Below are 22,048 nucleotides of genomic sequence, written 5' to 3' on the forward strand. Positions count from 1 at the left end.
TTTTACCTGACCCTCGGTATATAGGTATATAAAATAGGTATACATAAACTTTCACTGTTGCCAAGTTTTTCATGAACCCTACATTCTGTTACCTGACCCAATATGGGGTTGAGACCTACAGTTTAAGAATCTAGGCACTAGACAAACCCCTTCATTTTGCACTTGAGGAAACTGATGCCCAGAGAAGTTAGCCAAGGTTACACAGGCATCATAGTAAGTAGTGGAGCCAGAATTTGAACACTGGGTCTTCTGAATCAGAACCCAGCAACCCAGCAGATCTTACTGTGTGGATAGTTGTCCAGAGTCATAAAGCTAGTTAATAATGTCTAAGGCAGGTCTTTCTGACTCCCAAGTCCAGCACTCTTTCCACCATGCCATTTTGACAATATCTGTCTAGTCCCAGGTTTGGCCGCAGGATGACAAATTTTTTGGCCATAGCAACTCTCCAGTGCCATCTACTCACTCTAGAAGGGATGGTGTGAATGCAGGTTGAGGGAATGTCCCTAATCACTGAAAGGTTGGAATAATAACTCAAATGAAATAATAACTCTTTAAGGTTTCAGTGTTGTTCTCCTTTTCATTCATATTACAGACATTTATTAAGCACCAACTGTATGCCAGGTACTGGATGAAGTGTGATAACAAAGGCAAAAGCTGAAATAATTCCTGTCCTCAAATAGCTTCCTGGATGTTTCCTCAGAACAACCCTGTTGGGGAGTTAGTGTAACCTTTATTCACCTCATTAATTATAAACATTAAGGTTACTTTAGAAAACTTGAAATGCTGTAGAAATATTAATAATGATCATTCCTATCATTTTACATAGGATCCTTGATTAAGAGCTGAAAGGAACCTCCCAGATCATTTAGTCCATTTTACAGCTGAGACCCAGAGAAATTCAGTGACTGACTCTTGGTCACAAAGGTGGTAACAAGCAGAGCCAGGATTTGAACTGAGGTGTTTTGACACCTAGTGAACTTTTTTCACCGTGCAGTGCTATCTCTAGACTTCCTTTTCTGACAAGGGAGAGGGCTGATTCAGGGAATAGAGAGAAACAGTTTTTGGTTCTATAGACATGAAATTTGTCATGAGCAGACCTTGTCATGTAAATAGGAACTAAGGAGTGTTATTGACATTCATGAAGTAGCAGGATCTAAGCTTGAAAGATAAGCCCTAGAGAAGTATCTGGAGGCATCTGTATCTCTGGAAGACTTAGGAGAGATGAGTCAGGAAGTCTTATTTCCATCTAGGGCTGCTTGTGAGTAGATGATATTTTTCTTCTTTGCTAGTGGGAGAACAGAAGTTTTTATCTTCACTTAGTTCCCAACCAGGAGGAGCCAGTCAACCAATAAGTATTTATTATGTGCCTACTAGTTACCAAACAGTGACTCTAGAGACAAAGTTTCCGGACTGGGTATGATGAGAAAGATGGACATCAGCTGAAAAGAGCTATTTTTTCCTTTGAGAGGGGTTGGGTCCTGGGTCTGAATGGAATGTGCAGTCTTTGTTCTGGGCTTCAGTGAAGCTTAAATTTTCATTATGTTGTGCATAATCCAGTTAAGAGCTTTGTGTTGTTTGCCCTTGTAAGTAACCTTAACTGGAGATGAATGAGAGGAACCAGTGGTATAAACTATGAGATTTGATTGGATGGATGCAGACCCAATCCCAAATCTGAGAAGGAACCTATTCTATTAACCCTAAAGGGGCAGAGCCGAGGGGTGAATGATGGCTAGCTTCTCTGAGGGCTTGTGAGAGGCAAAGGAAAAAAGAAGCCTGGTAGGTACTCTCCAGCCAAACCATATTGGGTGATGTGTGCCATGATAAGAAACTGAGGCGCTAGAATGACCCGCACACTGGACATGACAGAGCAGTAATGACTAGCCAGTAGTCTATACCCAAGATAATCAAAGAGATATTTTAAGAGACCTAGATGCCCATGAAAATGTAATCTGACCTAGAAGAGTTAAATGCTTGGCTACTGAATTAATTGGCAGTTATGATTCCCAGATGGGCAGTGGCAGTTGAAAGTTGTAGAGAACTAGAGGAGTCCTACAGGCCTAGAGAAAGAGCAAATATCCTCATTTTCATAAAAGAGAAGAAAGACAGTCTACAGCCTGTAGGCCAGTGGGGCTGATGCTGATTTTTGGAAAAGTTGTAGAGCATATTATAAGCCACAGTTGAGTGAAGATCTAGGAAAAGAAAACTGATTCCAGAGAACTCATCTGGCTTCATCAAGAACAGGGTATATCAGATGTAACCTTTTTGAAGAGGATTTCTAAATGAATGGATGAGAAGAATGATGTGTTGTTTACTTAGATTTTAGCAAAGCATTTGAGAAAGTATCTCACAGTATTTTTACATGAGCTGTGTAGTAGATAATAATACAGAAAAGGAATTAAGAACTGGTTGAATGGGGGCCGCTAGGTGGCGCAGTGGATAGAGCACCGGCCCTGGAGTCAGGAGGACCTGAGTTCAAATCTGGCCTCAGACACTTAACACTTACTAGCTGTGTGTCCTTGGGCAGGTCACTTAACCCCAATTGCCTCACTTAAAAAAAAAAAAAAAGAACTGGTTGAATGGTGGGACGCAATTTCAACTTGGGTCTATTTCAGCTTGGTAGGACATGCCCAGTAGACTACTCCACTCGTGTTTGTCCCTGTGCTGTTCAAATGATTTGAATATAGGCATAGATGCCATGCTTATCAAATTTGTATAGGGAATTGCCAATGACAATTGGGAGGGATAGGTAACAGATTGCATGACAAGATGTCAGGATCCCAAAAGACCTTAATAGGCTAGAGCACTGGGGTTGAACTTAATGTATAATGAAATTCAATAGACATAAATATAAAATCTTATACTTAGGTTCAAAAAAGTCAGGTTCACAAGGATGAGTTTGAAATGGTTAGAAATTTCTAAATAAGCTCTCTAGTAGTTTTAGTGGATTGCAAATCCAATATGATACAGTAGTCAAAAAACTCCAGTACCATCTTGGGTTGTATTAAGAGAGGCATAGTGTTCAGAAATAAGCAAATGAACTCTCTGTTCTCTAGCCTGGCCACAACCACATCTGATTTCGTTCTGTTCTGGGCACCACCATTTAAGGAAAACTCTGATAATTTAGAGAGTTCCCCAAAAAAGAGGGCAGCCAGGATGGTGAATAGCCTTGAGGTTATGAGGTATTAGAATTAGTTAATTCCAAGCCCAGGACACTCTGCTGAACCACATCACCTTTGTGGGTGCGTTTCACAGTCTAGCATGTACCAGATGGGGACCAGGGTTTAGGCTCTGCAGTATTCCTATTCTTTCTCTTCAGTACCTACAGTAGGGTTGTGAGGTTCAAATGAGATAATGTGTGTAGAATGATGTTGTTTGTCCTTTGATCTCAAAGAGGACCATGACATCATATCAGGGTGATGTCATGACTTGTGCTGAATTGGATTTAAGTGAGGGAGGGCTGTGTAAGGTCACACCATCACTCTCTCCTCCAGAACCATCTGGGTCCAGTAGCATGACATTTATCAGAATTACTAGAGATGGCCCTGGATGTTTAAGGCAGTTGGGGTTAAGTGACTTTCCCAAGGTCATACAGCTAGTGGTACAGTGGATAAAGCACTGGCCCTAGAGTATAGAATAATATGTTATTAACTAATGTTTATTTCCACTGTGGATTGTGTAGTCTGTGATCTCTTTCCTTCTTTACTAAGTCAAAGAAAAGCATAAGGATGATTTGAAAATTGGTTAATTCTTTAGATTTTCCATAGGGTAATTGGCCCACCATCCCATGTTTGTTGTTATCTTCACCCACACCATTATGCCCTTCCTTTAAGGCTAAGGCTGATGGAACCAGCAATGTGATTTTTGGTTTATCTGACAATTTAGAATATCTGCACCACAATTTCCCTCTGTTAACACATTTCATTGTTAACTGACAGTATAACAAATGGGGCACACCTCCCTTGATGTACTAAGGCTGCTTTGAAAGTTGTAATTTTTGTAAATTATTGAGTCCTGTTTTAACTATACTAAAGGAGTCTGATATTAAAAAGAACCCCAGGATGAACTCGTTTTATACAGCAAACACTATCTTTTCATTTTGACAAATCTCTATTTATATGGAGAGAGGCAGGGAGAGGGGAGGGAGGGAAGGCCACTAGCTTTGATCAGAGGACTTTGGTTCAGGTTTGGTATATAATATTTGAGTGACTTAGGGCCTGAATTTCCTTTCCTATAAAGTGAGTTTAGATGATCTCTAATTAAACAGCTCTAAGTGCTGGGATCTTTTATTTTTGTTCCTCTATTAGATTTGTTTAAACCAAGGGACACCCGAATAGGGAGGAAAAAACAATGTCAGTCAAGACTCGGTAAATATTTTGCACAGAAAGCCTACAAGGACTGAACCTATGTTTTACATTCCTCTTAACCTTTAAATTCTGGGCAGGAAAATCCTTTACAGCGGGTTCAGGCACTTGCCCTCTTAGATTGCTCATATAGCATCCAGAGAGTGAAAAGGCTTATAAAACACTCCTTTCAAGATATGGCTTTCTTTATGAGGGAGGAATGGAAAGAAGAAGGGAGAGAGAGAATTTGGAACTCGAAATTTTTTTTAAAATATAAAAAAAATTTACATGTAAAGGGAAAAAATAAAATATTTGAAAAAGAAAAAAAAGTAATTAAAAGTGTTTTAAAAAATGACTGATAGCCAATGCCAGGACCTCCTTTTAAGGGTAAGGGCCCAGAATGCAGCCAGTTTCCCCAAGACCAGTAGTTGAGATACGACTTAGATTAGCTGTGATTTATGTCTGTTCTAAAGAAGTTGGTGCTGTTTGAACTTAGCAGTTTGCAATGTTTCTCATTTGGGATATGCCCCACATGACCCATTTTAGGTGGTCTTCCATCCCAGATTACTTGGTTATACATGAAATAAAATTTCTCTAAGTTTTGTTTCCTATCTCCTTTCTTTAGGAAGTCCTCCAGCAGCTGATTGTAATGAATTTACCCAATGTTTTGATGATTGGCAAGGATCCCCTTTCGGGTAAGTATGCTCTTTTTTTATCTCCAGGCCTGGTCAGCTCCACGGGCTTTTTGTACATCTCATGGTAAAAGGGCTACTGGGCTGGATCCAACACAATGTGGAGGATCTCTGTGGTCTCCAAATTTAAAATGATAGGTTTATTATCAGAGGCATTAAAGCAAGAGCACATTTTCCCGTATAAGGATAAATCACTTTCTACCTCCCATTCAGCTGATTCGGGGGTTGAGGGGGGAGTGATAAGATATCTTCCAGCTCTGAAATTCTCTGATCCCAAGAATTTAACAGCTGGCTTACAGTTTGTCTTGGCTGTACTAAAGAAAGGGCTTGTCTCTGTCTGTCCGTCCTTCCTTCCTCATCCTTCTATCCATACATTCAGCCTTTCATCCATTTATCCATTTATCCTTCCATCCATTCATTAATTCATGCTTTCTTCCAAATAACATATCTGGGCAGATTAATCAGTAGTGCCATGAATATCATGTATTCATTCATTAGTAAATATTCATTAAGCACCTACTCTATGTAGTAGTGTCTGTTTGAAATTAGGCAGCAATCCCTTTGTAAAATTAATGTAAACAGAATTAGGTATTCTATTGCCCAGCACCTGACATGGAGTAGGGCCTTGTTAAATAGTTGTAGATGGATTGATGGATAAGCAGGGTTAAGACCTTTGCTTCCTGAAATCCATTTGTTCCTGTTGCCATTTCACTTTATTGGTTGGTGGTAGACATGAGCTTTCAGACCCAAAGAAGTTGTGTTACTAAATTGTAACACTTTCCTGTCCCCCTTGACACATTAATCAGTTTTCTTATCTATTAACTGGGATACTAATCTCACTTTTAGTACCTACCTCTTAGGCTGTGAAGCCAGCATGGATTAACTGTGGCTTTAGGGGAAGGGAAGGTAACAAGCATATATTAAGCCGGAAACTAAGTGATAGATAATATGCTATGTGATTTAAAGATTTTATCTCATTTGATTCTCACAACAACTCTGGAAGGAAAGTTCTATTTTTAATCCCCATTGCACAATTGAGGAAACTGAGACAGACAGGTTAAGTGGCTTCCCTAGGGTCATATACCTAGTTTCTAAAGTAGCATTTGAACTCAGGTCTTCCTGATTTGAGACCCATTACTCTCTCCACCATGCCATGCTCCAAGATGTGCTGGTACACCTGACTACCCTCCATGTAGTCAATCCTATGCCTCTCTCATTGGCTTATTTTGAGGACCAAATTGGGTTTTACATATAAGGTATTTTGCAGATTTTAAATGTACTCCATAAATGTTGGCTGTTGCAACACATTCATCGTTCTGAGCATCTCATATTAAGGACACTAGGAAAATCAGCTAAGTCAAAAGGAAATGAAGAAGTACAAGATGGTCAATTCAGAATGTATTTAAGTAGCTCCCATTTACCAAGGCACTATGGTAGATGATAGGTATGCAAAGACCAAAATCTCTCCCCCTAAACCCCTTAATCCCTAACCTCAAGGAGCTTATCTTCTTTTTTTTTCAATTAATAAAGTATTTTATTTTTTTCCATTACATGTAAAGATAGTTCTCAACTTTTGTTTATACAAGCTTTACAATTTCAGATTTTTCTCCCTCCCTTCCCTCCCTCCCCCCTCCCCTAGACAGCAGGTAATCTGATACAGGTTTTATATATACACACACACACATAATAACATTAATCCTATTTCTGCATTAGTCATGTTATAAGAGAAAAAAAATCAGAGCAATGATGAAAAACCTCAAAATAGAAAAAAAAACTACAGCACCAAAAACAAAAGAAATAGTATGGTTCATTTGGAGCTTATCTTCTTCTTTTTTTTTTTTTTAGTGAGGCAATTGGGGTTAAGTGACTTGCCCACGGTCACACAGCTAGTAGGTGTCAAGTGTCTGAGGCCGGATTTGAACTCAGGTCCTCCTGACTCCAGGGCTGGTGCTCTATCCACTGCGCCATCTAGCTGCCCCATTTTTTTTAAAACTTAATTTAAATTTTTTTTTTTTTGGCAGGGTAATGGGGTTTAAGTGACTTGCCCAGTGTTACACAGCTAGTAAGTGTCAAGTGTTTGAGGCCGGATTTGAACTCAGGTACTCCTGAACCCAGGGCCGGTGCTTTATCCACTGCGCCACAAAGCTGCCCCCAGAGCTTATCTTCTTGATGGGCAGGGTGATGGTGGTAATATAGCATGTACATGAATGTGTATAACACAGATATTCAAGGAGAGAGAAAAATAGCTACTAATTGAAATAATTAGGAGTGCTTCACAGAGAGACTTAAGAACAATCTTGAAAGAGCAATTCAAATGAGGTTAATATTTGTCAACTGCTTAGCATAGTGCCTGGCATGTAGGTGCTATATTTCCTTCGCTTTCCCTCCCTTCCCCTATTCAAAGCATCAATTACATATTTTGGCCATGTAGGGATATTTAGTCCAACAGAGCTATTGCGACTATGTATGGTCTCTAATGGCATAGTTAGAGATAGAGAGGTTTAGTAGCAAGCAGAAATATGTTCCCCTTCTCCCCAAAAAGTCTGAATCCTAGATTCTGGAGCTGTATCTTTTAATTTTTTCCCTTTGTATCTCCAGTGCCCAGCCCAGTATCTGACAAATATGTCATAGGTGATAAATGAAATGTTGTTGATTAAGTGATTGACAGGGGAACAACAGATACGTGTGGATGATGGAGGGAGAAAACCATTTTTTTTTTCTTTTGGAACATAACCCTATGTTGGGATCGTACCTCTTGAGTTTTAGAATCCAGGGAAGACTTTAGGCCATTCTACCTGGCAGATCACCAGATCATAAGATGTAAAGATGGCAAGATCTTAGAGATTTTAAAAAATCCCCCCCCCACTTTTGTTTTTTCTTAAATTCAGTTTTATTCTATTTTTACTTGTAAATTATCTCTCCTACTTCCTCAATCATAGAGATGGGAAGGAAAAAAAAAAACCCCAAGCATGCAAAACAAATTCCTACATTAGCTGTGTAAGAAAGACTGTTCTACACTGAGTTTGTCTCTTCTCTCTCTAGAGATTGGTTTATCATGAATCCTTTTGGAATTGTAATTGGTCATTGCAACCTCCTCATTTTAAAGAGGAGGACTCTGAGGCCCACAGAGGAGAAGCAACTTGACTAAGGCCACTCACTTAGTAGTAAACTTGGGATTTGGACTAAATGCAGTTTTCTTTCCATTCTACCCTGGCTGTGTCCCAGTCCTTTGGGTTAAGTCAGCTTTGATGGCCCGGTTTCGTTTCTGTTCTCTACCTGGCCGAACTAGCAGTCAACTTTTAGCTTATTCAAAGGAACAGATTTACTTAGGCTCTGGCCCAGCTGGATCGTAAACACCATGTAGCAGGAAACCCCATTTGGGTCAGGGGGACATTGACCGTGTCAGTTCCTGGTAGTAAACACCTCTAGTAAATGCTTCTCATTAAAATCCTTGAGAAGTTAGATCCTTCACCAATAGGCTTTTCTGTCATTTGCTTCCTTATTTTGTTTTACAGCTCTCCTGAGGAGAGACTTTGAAATATGAAATGCAGGTTTTCTCCTCTTAACTTCTCCCCTTCTGATTTCCCCTTTCTCATGTTAGACTTCATTAAGAGAAAGAGTAACTTGAATGAAGGAGACCCTGCCATCCTGCGGATCATTCCACAAAAAGAGTTTGGGGTTCAGTGTTTTAAGAAGGACATTAACAGGGGGCAGCTAGGTGGTGCAGTGGATAAAGCACTGGCCCTGGATTCAGGAGTACCCGAGTTCAAATCCGGCCTCAGACACTTGACACTTACTAGCTGTGTGACCCTGGGCAAGTCACATAACCCTCATTGCCCCACTAAAAAAAAAAAGAAGAAGAAGAAGGAGGAGGAGGAGGAGGACATTAACAAACTGAACTGGACTCAGAGAATCCCAGTGAAGTCTGTTGAAGGGACTTGAGACTAGACTATACAAAGATCAGCTTAAGAGTTAAGAGTTTTTAACTGTGAGCAGACTTGGGAAGGGAACAAGGAGGTATGATAGCTGTCTGCAAGTATTTTGAAGAGGGACTAGACTCATCCTGGGACTCAGGAGGTCAGAAGTAAGAACAATACATAGAACTTGTATAGTGTCAGAGCTCATCTTTGTAAGGGAAAACTTAAGTATAACTATTCAGAATTGGATCAGACTATCTCAGGAGGTATTCAAGTACCTATCAGATGACTACTTCTCAGGAATGTTATGGAGGAGATTATATTCAAGTACAGGTTAGTAACAATAATTGTTGTTTAGTCATTTTCTGTTGTGTCCAATTCTTTGTGGTCCCATTCTTAGCCAAAGATAACTCAAGCGGTTTGCTATTTCCTTCAGCTCATTTTACACATGAGGAAACTGAGGCAAACCTTACACAGATAAAGTAATCCCAAAATAATTTGAGGCAGAAGAATCTTTGATTTTCCTTTTCATGGCATTATTCTGGTTTAAACTTTAGTAGGAAATAGTGATTGTCTTTATCAATGCCTATTCCCTTATCCATTTCCTCTCTAGGTCAGGTTGGAGCTGTTTTAATTGTACACCTTATCTTGTCTTTTTTTTTTTTTTTAAAGTGAGGAAATTGGGGTTAAGTGACTTGCCCAGGGTCACACAGCTAGTAAGTGTTAAGTGTCTGGGACCAGATTGAAACTCAGGTACTCCTGACTCCAGGGCCAGTGCTCTATCCACTTTGCCACCTAGCTGCCCCCTTGTCTTTATCCTTAATTCTGATTTGGTGGTGTTCTCTCATTAGTTGTAAGCTCCTTGAGGGAATCCCTGTCACTTAACACAGTGTCTAGTACATAGTAAAAACATAGTAGATATTTGCTGATTGATTTTCTTTTCCTTAATAGTATTTTTCCCAATTATATGTAAAGATAGTTTAATTAATTGATTTTTCTTAGGACACTTGGTTATCCCTTCTTGAAGTATTAATGATGCCAGTAAGTACTGGAACTGGAGCCAGGAAGACTTTATTTCAAATTTCAATTCAGAACTTAGTTATGTGGTTCTTGGCAAATCATTTAGTCTCTTTTAACCCAAATTTCCTCATCTATAAAATAAGGGTAATAATAGCACCCACTTTCACGGTCGTTGTGAGGTTCAAGTGAAATAATATTTGTAAAGTACTTTGAAAATCTTAAAGTGTTATATAAATGCTAGCTATTGTTATCAATCATTCTTAGGAATAATAATAATAATCATAATGTTATTATATTATTACTTGTTATCCTATGTCTGCTACAAGGATGAGGAGATAGTGAAATTTTACAGAGGACTTGATAAGCCCCCTCCAAATAAAAAAAATCATATATACATACTTAAATATTTGATGATTTCAATGCAAAAAAGGAAATGGGAGATTGGAAAAAATATGTTGGAAAATATGACTCAGAATTAAGAAATATAAGAGGCCAAAGACTTTTGGACTACATAGAAGCCTTATCTGTTTATTGTGAATGTTTGCTTTAAGAAGAGGCACTGGACATTACAAACACTACATAACACCACCAAAAATGAAATGGATTATTTCTTGACAGACAGGAAATAACTGGTTCCCAATGTGAGAGCCATTTCTAAATGACTTGACTGCACAGTTCGGACCCTTGACTACTTAGGGCGTAGATCAAAAACTCAATTAACTTTGTGGTAAACAGAAGTAGAAGATTTGTTGCAAGACAGTATGCAAGCGATTCAGACAGTGATCTGTAGGAGCTTATAAGGTCATAGGATCAGAGATTTAGAACTCAAAAGGACCTTAAAAACCATGGCGCCCAACTCTCTTTTTGTCTAGATAAGGAAATCGAGGCCCAGAAAAGCTAAGTACCTTGACTACAAATGAATAGCTGAGTTGGGACTGGAGCCACTAAGGAAGAAGACCCTATTGACCTAGCATTTGATTTGGGGTAGGCAGAGCCAATGGGGGGGGAAGGCATTTCAGTCATAAGCAGAGGTGGGGGGGGGGGGAAGACTTGGAGGCAGGAAAGCTCAAAACATTTACTGAATAGTATTTTGTATTCCTTGTACTATATTTTTCAAGATTATATGAAAAATATTTTATATTTTTATTTTTAAAACCCATTAAATTGCTTTTTAGTTCTTTTAAATTTTAACTAATTGCTTTTAAAGTTAATTTAACATGGTCATCTTGAGGCTGCTTTTTATTTGCTCATACCAGTGGTGGTGGTACCTGCATTATAAGTGTTTGTCTCATCATAGAATCACGGGTTGTTAGTGCTGAAATGTATGGTAGAAACCATTTATTTCAAAACCCTTCCTTTACAGAGAAGCAAAGAGATCGGAAAGGTGGATTGTCAGGGTTTTTTGGCCAAGAAAATTTTTTATTAGAAAACTTAGAGGTCACTTTTCTCATCTCTAAAACGAGGAGTGTGGAGTCACAACATTTTATTTTCTTTGGATGATGAATGAATGAACCTTGCTGTATCAATTCCAAGAGAGGGAATGGACCTGAGTCAGGTTATCACATCTGTCTTCCCACCAGGACTAGATTTAAGCCGCACTGAATAGATAAGCATCTATCTTACTTCCCAAGATCTTAATAGAAGATCATTTCATGCCCTTTCATTTATGCAATTTATCGTCAGCAAATTTTTCTGTAGGTACAAATCCCATAACCAGTTAATGACATTCTCTACTTCTCTCTTCTTGCTCAAGGACAACTCATTGTTACTTTGTGTATGCATCCTCCATATTTTTTATTGTGATTTTACAAGTCTCTCTTTGGCTTTTTCATCTTTAGTTCCTTTTACAGTCTGTTTACTTTGTATCATCTCTGTGGTTTCCACCCCCTGAATACCTTACAAGTTTTGCTTCTTTTCTCTTGGGCAGTAGAGATTTACCATAAAGGCCCATTCCATGCTGAGGTTGATGTGAAATTTACCTCCCTGTCTGCTATTCTTTCTGCATGTTTGCAGTTTTGTATCCAGTATCTTGTTTGCTTTTGAAACTTCACATTCCTGTCCGTGTGTGTGTGTGTGTGTGTGTGTGTGTGTGTGTGTGTTCGTTCCTGGTCACTGTTTCCAAACTATGTCACCTGTATTCCAGACTTCATTCTTTTTCTCTTCTTTGCACTTGCTGCATTCGACTCTACCCTAGACTCTTTTTTTCCCCAGGGCAATGAGGGTTAAGTGACTTGCCCAGGGTCACACAGCTAGTAAGTGTCAAGTGTCTGAGGCTGGATTTGAAATCAAGTCCTCCTGAAGCCAAGGCCAGTGCTTTATTCACTGCGCCACCTAGCTGCCCCCTAACCCTAGGCTCTTAGGGGTGAGCTTTTGCCTTCTCTTGCCCCCAAAAAAGACCTCCTTGCCATGTCCCTGCTGCCCTTTTAAAACCCTAAATCCTGCTCTCTCCCTCTTCCAAACTAGCTATGCTTTATGTTGTCTTTCCTTTCTTAGATATAAGCTCCTTAGAGGCAGAGAATATTTTATATTTGCATTTCCACTTTATATTTAGCACACTACCTGAGACATAGCTAGTAAGGTTTAATAAACTCTCTCATCCATCTTTGCTGGGAGAGTCCCAAATGGGGTCATGAAGAATCGAACACAACTAAACAACAGCACGTATCCATCTGTCTGTCTGTCTTTTGTCTATCTTTGCCATCTATCGGAAAGTCATATTCTATTTCTAACCTTGCCACTTAGAAACTGAGCAAACTTTTTTCCACGAATTTTAAATTTATATTGTTTGTCTTTATATCACTTACACTTTCCAACTTACCCTACTCCCCCTCCTTCAAGAACAGTTATATATAACCAAAAAATGAAAAGGAGGCAGGGGGAAAGGAGTTTAGCAGAATCACTGAACAGATCAGAAAACGCCCCTCACTACTATCAGGAAGGGGATGGAGGTGAGATGTCCTCATACCTCTATTTTTTTTTTGATCACGCATTGTCATAATTTTGCAGCATTTAGTTTCCATGGTTTTGTTGAAGTCATAAATGTTTTCCTGGTTTTGCCTCACTTTATACCAGTTCACATAAGTCTTGCCATGCTTTTACATATTTCATTTCTTGTTTTGTCTTGTTTTTTTGGAGAGGCAGTCTGGGTTAAGTGACTTACCCAGGGTCACACAGTTAGTTAAGTGTCTGAGATCATATTTGAACTCAGGTCCTCTGAACTCCAGGGCCAGTGATCTATCCCCTGTGCCACCTAGCTGCCCCACATGTTTCTTATTTCTTACAACACAGTAGTATTCCATTACATTCTTATGTTCCAAAGAGTTTAGCTATTTCCCACTTGAGGCATATCTCCTTTGTTTCTACTCTGTTGCTACTACAAAAGGTGTTGCTATAAATGTTGGACATTTAAGGGGCCTTTCCTGTTGTCATTGACCTCCCTGGAGGTGTATATGGCTGGCAGTGGAATCTCTGGGTATGGGTATTTTAGTCACTTTCTTTACATAGTTCCAAATTGAACAAGTTTATTTTTTCATTCTTCTGGTTCACTGATAAAAATGTCAAGTGTCAGTAGACTGGTAATACTTATGTCCAGGGTGCTGATCATTCATCAGTGTTAATCTCTCTAACTACCATATTCTATCCAGCTGTGTAGTATATCTACCTTCATTTGTTTACCCACTTAATTGATAACTAGCCTAGACACAATGGAATCAACAGCATTGTTGAACCCAAGAGTGATTATATCTGTTTCTTCCTCCATACCAACCAGGTTTATCACTCTATCACGTAAAGGAGATTAGATTAGCCTGACAATCTACATAAATCAATAAACATTTGTTGAATGCCTACTATATGCTAGGCACTGTGCTGAATGCTGGCTAAAAAGCAAGATTTATTCTTAATCACTACCCAAGATGTTAACAATTTGATTTTTGTGATAATTCCCTCCCCATCCCCCCTTTTTGGTAAGTCTAGAAGCTGTTTCCAGGATGCTATTTTATCATTTAGGCATGTATATAATGACACATTTAGCAATGGAAATTGTGTACATATAATGATGGAACATTAGACCTGAACCACATCTTCAAAATTGTCCACTCCAACTCTTCATTTTCAGATAAGAAAACTAAGGCAAAGAGGAAGGGACTGGTCACAGGAAAAGTAAGTGGCAAGAGCCGGCACTTGAACCCTGGTGACCAAGTCTAGTGCTTTGGCCACAGTATCACCCTGCCTCCTACTTGTAAAAATAGGGGGCAGCTAGGTGGCACAGTGGATAGAGCACCGGCCCTGGAGTCAGGAGTACCTGAGTTCAAATCCGGCCTCAGACACTTAACACTTACTAGCTGTGTGACCCTGGGCAAGTCACTTAACCCCAATTGCCTCACTAAAAAAAATAAAAATAGGAGCATCTGGTCCTAGGCAGGGAACTGCCACCATCATCTATTTGTCTGCCCTAATGGAAGCTACAAATCTAGCTACCAGGCTAGAATTCTTCCAGTGAGCCCATTACATAGACAGATTTGCCACCCCTTTACTCCATTCCCATTGTGGTTGACAAAGACAGAGGTGACCTTTGAGAATGATGCAGGAGGGGGCAAGTAGGTGGTGCAGTGGATAAAGCACTGGCCTTGGATTCAGGAGGACCTGAGTTCAAATCTGACCTCAGACACTTGACACTTAGCTGTATGATCCTGGGCAAGTCACTTAACCCTCATTGCCTTGCTCCCCCCAAAAAGAGAGAGAGAGAGAGAGAATGAATGATGCAGGGGTTTCTATTATGGCTATCTCATACTTTGGATCACTCTTCTCTCAAACTCTACCCCTGCTGTGACAATAGAGGTGATTTTCGATAGATTTTCAAGTTATTTTTGAAAGGTAGAATCAAAACATTATACAAAGATAAAATGTTAATGTATTTTTTTCAGGATTTTAATTTTAATTAAAAAAAAATTTAACTTAGACCTAGACCCAATCACTAATTCTTTTACTTTCTTTGTTGCCTTTTAATTTCTCCTTTGGGATATCAGAAGTTGAAGTTTGTTTGTGATTCTAACCCTCCCACCTTTCCCCTCCTTCTTAAACCACTCTTGCTTTGACCCTGCCTGTTTCTCTGAGTGTAGTATATTTCTATACCAAACCCTCTATATCTTTGTACTTCACATGAGAATGAGGTCTATGAGATGCCCACTCCACCATCCCTTATTTCCATGTTTGTATACTCTTCTTTTAAAAAAAAAATTGTTGGGGGCAGCTAGGTGGCACAGTGGATAGAGCACCGGCCCTGGATTCAGGAGTTCCTGAGTTCAAATCCGGCCTCAGACACTTGACACTTATTAGCTGTGTGACCCTGGGCAAGTCACTTAACCCCCCCCCCATAGTCCCACCAAAAAAAAAAATTTGTTGCATTTATTTGTTTTACTGAAGATACTTAGGCACTGTTCAAATAGGAAGGTTTTATTTTGATAATCAATGCGTGCCATTTTCTTAAAATTTTTTCAATCTTTAATTTTATTCTAATATTTCTTCTTATCTCCTGACTACTGTTTTCTTCATTTCTGTTTTCAGGGAGTCCACTTTTATAGTAAGAAAGTACCACTTTCTGTTTTAAAGCTATTTACTTAACTTCCAGTTATCATGCTCTTGTCTCCTGAGATTCTACTTATACCTGTGAAGTTTCTCTCCATTTTGAGCTTTAACTCTTGGCTTGCTCTTGATCCTTAGTATTACGTCTTCCTTGTGTTTGGTGCCATCTTCTGTTTGCTAATTTTCCTAGCCTCGGTTCCTGATTTGGGACTGAGTGCCAGACCTAGGATTCATCCTTCCCATACTCTTGGATGGACTAGGTAAGTCCTGACCTCAACTTGGTGCGATGCTGTAGAGCTTTGGAAGGTTTCAGTTTCCCTGTGAATTATATATAGGTCAAAGCCCTGCAGTATAGAGGGCTCCCTGGTGTCTCTGTGGTCAGAATGGGGCAGATTCACACCCCTTTACCCCCTCCTCAGCTCCCTGTCAGAGTACTCAGAACTTCCAGCTGTCCCATCTCCCAGAAGAGCACTCTAATCTTAGGGTGTCCATGGAGTATTACCGGTCAACTCTGGCAGCAGCTCCCTTTGATTTTCCTAGTGGGACCCCTCTGTCAGTCCTCAGCAGTTTCTGACTGTCTTCAGGTCCAGTCCTGGTTTGGATGGAGGATTGTTGTTTCTCCTTAGATTTAGTTATCATTATTCAGTCTGGTGCCCTTTTAAAATCTTTGCTAGAATATATGTGGGAGAACTGGGCCCTTCTATGACCTTTCCTAAATAGAAATCAGTGGTTATTATTCTTATGCAGCTAAGAGCAGGGCAGACTAGACACTAACAATAATTTATAATTATGTTCAGTCCATTTGGCTGAGAGCGCTTATTGCATTAAAGTCTGTCTCTAGATAGACCTAGTTCTTTGTACCCTCTATATCCAGCTTGCACTGGTAGCAACTTCTTATGGTCAAGGTAAGTCAGTGTGCATTTATTAAGAGCCGACTGTGTGCCGGCTGCTGGGAAGAAATGCCCTTGCCCATCATCTCGAACTGTTTTCTAAGATTGGAGAGGAATAGAATTTCTGAAAACTTGGTCATTACTCTTAAATCCACTTAATGCTTGTTTTCTCCTGTCAAATGTGTCCTTGGCCTTCCTCTCAAATGTTACTCTTTGGCCCCATCAGAATCTTTCATTCTATTATTGCTGTCCTGAAACTTACAACTAGTCATTGACTCTGTGGGTACTTGGTGAGCAGAGAAAACTTCACTGACTTCCATGCTGGAAACAGCAAGTTTTTAAAAAACTGGATATTTTGATTCATCGTTTAAAAAAAAAAGCCAGCCTTGTGTAGCCTTATGTGGTCCCTTTGAGTATAGTCAAACGGGCTTTCTGTTTCTTCCCTCCCTAACCCCTGCTTAAACCATGTGAGCCTTTGGAGAGAAATGAGGGACTATCCCAATAGAAATTACTCTGATTGCTCCGGCAGTCACCGAAAGGGTGAAGTTTCTGTTCCTGCATACTGATCAATTAAGAGTTGTCAGAAAAGAAACCCAACCCAGTGACAAATGGCCCTACTTGGTGCTTTCAGTCATGCATCCTTGTCGCTTAGGGGGCTAGGAAATGAGCTCTTGATTCTTTCTGAAAGTACTTGGGCTGGTTTTGCTTTTCTCGGAATCTCTAGTGGGTACCTAGCACAAGAGCGTGGGCAGACAGAGCCAGCATGCCGAGTTTCACCAGGCTGACTGTCAGATACTGCTGCTTGGTTACCAAACTTTGTTTGCTAGAACTTCTTGGAGACCATCTGCAAGCACAGAGAATATGCTCAGACTGCAGCCAGCCCTCAGTCCACTATGGCTTCCAACAGGATTGCCTTTGCATGCGGGATCGGTCTTAGGAGTGGAGACATGTTGTTTGTTAAAGGTCATTTTGTTGATTTACTAATGTTGGGGCTGTGGATTTTCTAGATAATGGTGATCCTGTTCCCCCGACCACCTCCTTCCCTGCTCTCCTTCCTCACCTTGTTGATTCTGGGTCTGTCACTGAAATCTTTGTAACTGATCATGATTTTATGCCATTCTTCCCAAGTTTGGAGCTGGGAAATGAAGTAGGTTCTGCCTGTTGTTTGAATAGAAGTGGGGGGGTTGGAGGAGGGTGATTCTTTTGTTATTGATCCGAGATACTCCAGTTCTGGTTGTGTTTATGGTAAATGTGAAACCCAGTTGTTTGAAATTGCTCTGGGAATCTATTTTATGTGCTAAGATTTAAAGATGGGTTTCACATCTTGGCTCAGGCATACTACCTGTGTGACCTTGTGCAAGGCACTTACCTTGCCTGAGTCTTGGTTGGTGAATGGACTAGATGACTTTTGAGGTCTCTTTTTCCACTCAAGATCTGTGATGACTATGAAATCTGCAAGTCTTTAGGGGCAGTCATACTAAAAGAATAGGGATGGAAGCTGTTTTAATGAGAAAATTCCCCCACCTAGAGTTTCCTTACATTGTTAATACTTAGAAATATGAGTTAATCTGGCCTCCACGCATGTTGCATTTGTCTGTGGCTGGAGGTGGGGGATCCTATGTCATTGGTGCAGTATTCTAGGTGGAAGATGTTGGTTGTAGGAGATATTGAGGTTTCCCCAGAATGTATGTATTGTTTGGGTTACCTTCCTAATTCCTAATCATTTATCCGATGGATAATTTCTTACTGAGCACACTCCAGTGCAGTGTTCTGAGGAGAGCAGTTTAAAAGGAGTTTATAGTCTACACTGGAGGTGTCAAAAACCAATATATGATCCATAGGGATCCTTATGTGTGGTTTGGTGGCCCATTTCTATTTGAGTTTGATACCACTGGTCTACACCAGTGATTCTTAAAGTGTGGTTCTTGAGGTCAAAACTAATTTCCTAATAATATTAAGATGTTTTAATTTTCCAGTATGGTAAATATCAATAGATCTAACCCACATGATCAAAGCTCTTATTAATTTTCAAGAGTATAAAGGTGTTCTAAGGTTTTTTTTTTAATTTGAGAACTGTTCATCTACACAGGTCTGAGCAGGGCCAGTGGGTGTGTAGAAGGGGGACTTTTCATGGTGGCAAATGGACAGAAATCACAGGTGGATTAGAAATAGTATATAGAGCTTTAAGGGTAGGGATTTGACTCTGAAATACTAGGAGAGGCAAACTGGGTCATTTCCAGACAACTCAGTTTTTCTGAAAGTAGTTGGTAGGCTGTTCTGATGTGACTCACTTTTTAAAAAACCCATCCTTACTACCCCATAATCATGCTTAGGAAATTATCAGTATTTAAATCAACAGACATAGTCAGATGTTGACTTTAATACGAGAGGCATGAAAGAACAGAGATCTAGAAAATTCTCAGTTATTGTTCAGAGCATCTCATCATGGAAGGCAATACAGTAGCTAACATTTATAGAGTGCTTTGAGGCTTGCAGAGCATTTTGTGTTTATTATCTGATTTGATCACCATAACAGTCCTGTAGTACACCAGTCCCCACTCTTTGTAAACTGCATTTGTGGTTTTCTTGGTAAAGGTACTGAAATGGTTCACCATTTTCTTCTCCAGCTCATTTTTCCTAGGATTATACAGCTTAGTAAGTGATCCCATTTGTGGTTAAAAAAAATTTTTTTCAAAGATTCTGGAGGGGTTTACCATTTCCTTCTCCAGCTCCAGGCAAACACGGTTAAGTGACTTGTCCAGGGTTACACAGCTAGGAAGTGTTAGAGGTTGGATTTGAACTCAGGTCTCCCTGACTCCAGGCCCAGAGCTCCATCCACTATGACACTTAGCTGTCCTAAATCCTGTGAGTTAGTCACTCTTTTTATTTCCATTTTACAGATCAGAAATTTGAGATCAGTAGAAGTTAAGGAACTTCTAGGATCACACGGCTTTTGTCTGAAACAGGATTTGAATTCAGATTTACGTAACTCTTAAATTCAGTCAAATCCACTATACCACCAGCTGCCCAATAAACACTGTGCTCTCCCTCTTATTTATTCCAAGCATTATTTTCTCTTAACAGTGAACATTAGTTGCAGGTGGTTCAGTTGTAAGGTATAAAAATGAAACCCCAGCCTTGTTGGTGTTTTCTTGGCCATTGTTCCTTTGCAGGTATGGAGAAATCATAGATTTCTAATTTTCACTCTCATTTCTGTTGTCGTCAGTCTCTGTAGATGACTTATCACTGTGAGCTAAAACAACCTCAACCAAGGCAGTGTGGCCAGTTTGGGAGACATCCCAGGGAAGTTTGCTGCTTCTATTTGTTAATCAAACTGAACACCCTAGTGTAATATGTCTAAGTGAGAGAAAATGACCATTTGACTTAGTTGTATAGATGTCCTGGAAGCAAGAGCAATTGTGTACCTCTCTAGAAGGATACATTTTATAGATGCATGGGATTTTAGAGGTGGAAGAGGATGGGAAACACGGAATGTTGGGGGAGGGTATCTTTTAGCACCATTATTGGGTACTGTTCTTTCGCTGACCCCACCCATTCCATTACCACCATGGGTGTATGACCTTAGTTTCTCCCTGTCTCAGAATTGATTGCTATAAACAATTTGCAGCTGTGTATGTTGTTTGCCTGCAAATGTCCACCTCTCATTTTTTGCCAAGAAAGTCTTGAGTTAAGTCGATTTGCTTGTTAATCTCCAGGATGCAGATAATACAGGTCTTGCCCTTCTGGCTTGTGCTCCAGTTTGGATTTCCAACATGACTCCCCTTCTCCAGACCTCCCTGGGGAGGTAGCTCTGCTATGGAACATGGTGAATGGTCTTTCCAGGTTCCTCACACTGCTGTGTGATTCTTCTGATTCACAATGGGGATTTGCATTTCCATTTGTCTATCTGTCTGTTCATCCACCCACCCACCCACCCACCTATCCATCCATCTGTCATCTATCTACTTATTTCATTCATTTCTCCATTTAATGGTCCAAACCTGTGATTTCATTGTTTGAAAGGCAGCATGACATAGGGGAAAGTGCTGAGTTTGGAATTAGGAAGACCTGGGTTTGAATCCTACCTTGGATTCTTAACATCTGTGAGACTCTGGGCAAGTCATGTAACCTCTCAAAGCCTCATTGTCTTTCTTGGGAGTTGGACTCAACTTCTAAGATTCCCTCTAGCGTTATGATTCTAGGATCCCACAGTGGGAACCTCCTTCCCTCCCCATTGATGCATCTGTAGTTTATAGTTCTTGAGAGTTGCTTACATCACCGAGAGAGGCTCAGTTATTTCCTCAAGGTCACACAGCTAGTTTGTGTCAGAGGCAAACCTTGAACCCAGGTCTTTCAGATTCCAAGGCTAAGTCTTTCTCCCATAGACCATGCTGCCTCTCATTTTACAGATAAGCCCCCAGCAAAGTTCGATAGTTTTTCCAAGGTAATGAATCTGTCTGAGAATTGAACTTAGGTCCTTTAAATTTTTTTTTTTTTTTTTTTGCGGGGCAATGGGGTTAAGTGACTTGCCCAGGGTCACACAGCTAGTAAGTGTCAAGTGTCTGAGGCCGGATTTGAACTCAGGAACTCCTGAATCCAGGGACGGTGCTTTATCCACTGTGCCACCTAGCCGCCCCGGTCCTTTAATTTTAAATTCGGTATTCTTTTCATAGCACCACTGTCCCTGTTTTCAAAGAGCCTGTGTTCCACTTGGATGGATTAGAAACTTATATAAATAACCATTATCTAGGTAGACTGTAGGGAGAGGTCCAGGCAGAGAGCTCCTGTGAGGAATTTGAGGAGGGTAGGAGTCAACTTTTAGCTAGCTAATTGTAAATACTAGGGCTGGAACCAGTTACCAGATTTTATATAATTATAACTTCAAAGAGTACCATCAAGTACAGGCCACCACTTCAGGGGGGATTCTGTATTTGATCCGGACTTGTCTATAAATAAGTGGTTAGCGGTTAGTAGAGTAGCATGTGTGTGTATATGAGTTAAATTCCTATATGTGGCTCTTCTTTTTTTTTAGGTAAAAGTATGGACGAAATTAAGAAGGTCCTTTTATTGGTTCTGGGCTGTGCTGTTCAGGTTGGTGCATGGAGTTGGAGGTCTGGGGGTTGGGGAATTAGGGTTGGGTGAGGGATGAGATTGTCATAATAATACTTGGCGTTTTAGTTGATTGCGGGTATAGCCCAATGATGTATCAAAGCCAGCTGTTCTAGAATAAATAAGAACTAGTAGTGTCATTAATTAACCTAACAGATTTGCCTAATACATCAGTGACCTGTGATTTTTATCCCCCTGGAAACTCCCTCCATCTGTGTGCGTTGCAGCTATCTCTAATTTCTATAGTCTTAGAGAGGGTCCCATAGCTAATTAGTATCAGAGGTCATATGCGAACCTAATTCTTCCTCACTCTGTGTCCACCACTTCATCCCTTGTACCATGCTGCCCCTCTAGGAATGTGTAATCCCTATAATAAATGACACTTGGTGTAGGTAAACCAGGTAAAAGGGAGCATTTATTCTATGCCCTTTAGACAGACCGAGGTTGATTGGCTCGCCCAGAGTCGCATGGCTACTAAGTGTCTGGTAGGATTCAAA

The 22,048-nt window shown here is 40.1% G+C and overlaps 1 protein-coding gene across 1 annotated transcript in view; it reads left to right on the plus strand.

The window, feature by feature from the left end:
* Window positions 1-22,048, plus strand: part of CCDC88C (coiled-coil domain containing 88C) — a 206,916-nt gene that overhangs the window by 99,187 nt on the left and 85,681 nt on the right. Inside the window, exons 4-5 of the mRNA XM_043989146.1 lie at window positions 4,966-5,035; window positions 21,475-21,533. Of these exons, the coding sequence (XP_043845081.1) occupies window positions 4,966-5,035; window positions 21,475-21,533 (129 nt within the window). The remainder of the gene's footprint in view (window positions 1-4,965; window positions 5,036-21,474; window positions 21,534-22,048) is intronic.

Source organism: Dromiciops gliroides, chromosome 2, assembly GCF_019393635.1.
Source record: "Dromiciops gliroides isolate mDroGli1 chromosome 2, mDroGli1.pri, whole genome shotgun sequence".
In the NCBI taxonomy this organism is placed as follows: domain Eukaryota; kingdom Metazoa; phylum Chordata; class Mammalia; order Microbiotheria; family Microbiotheriidae; genus Dromiciops; species Dromiciops gliroides.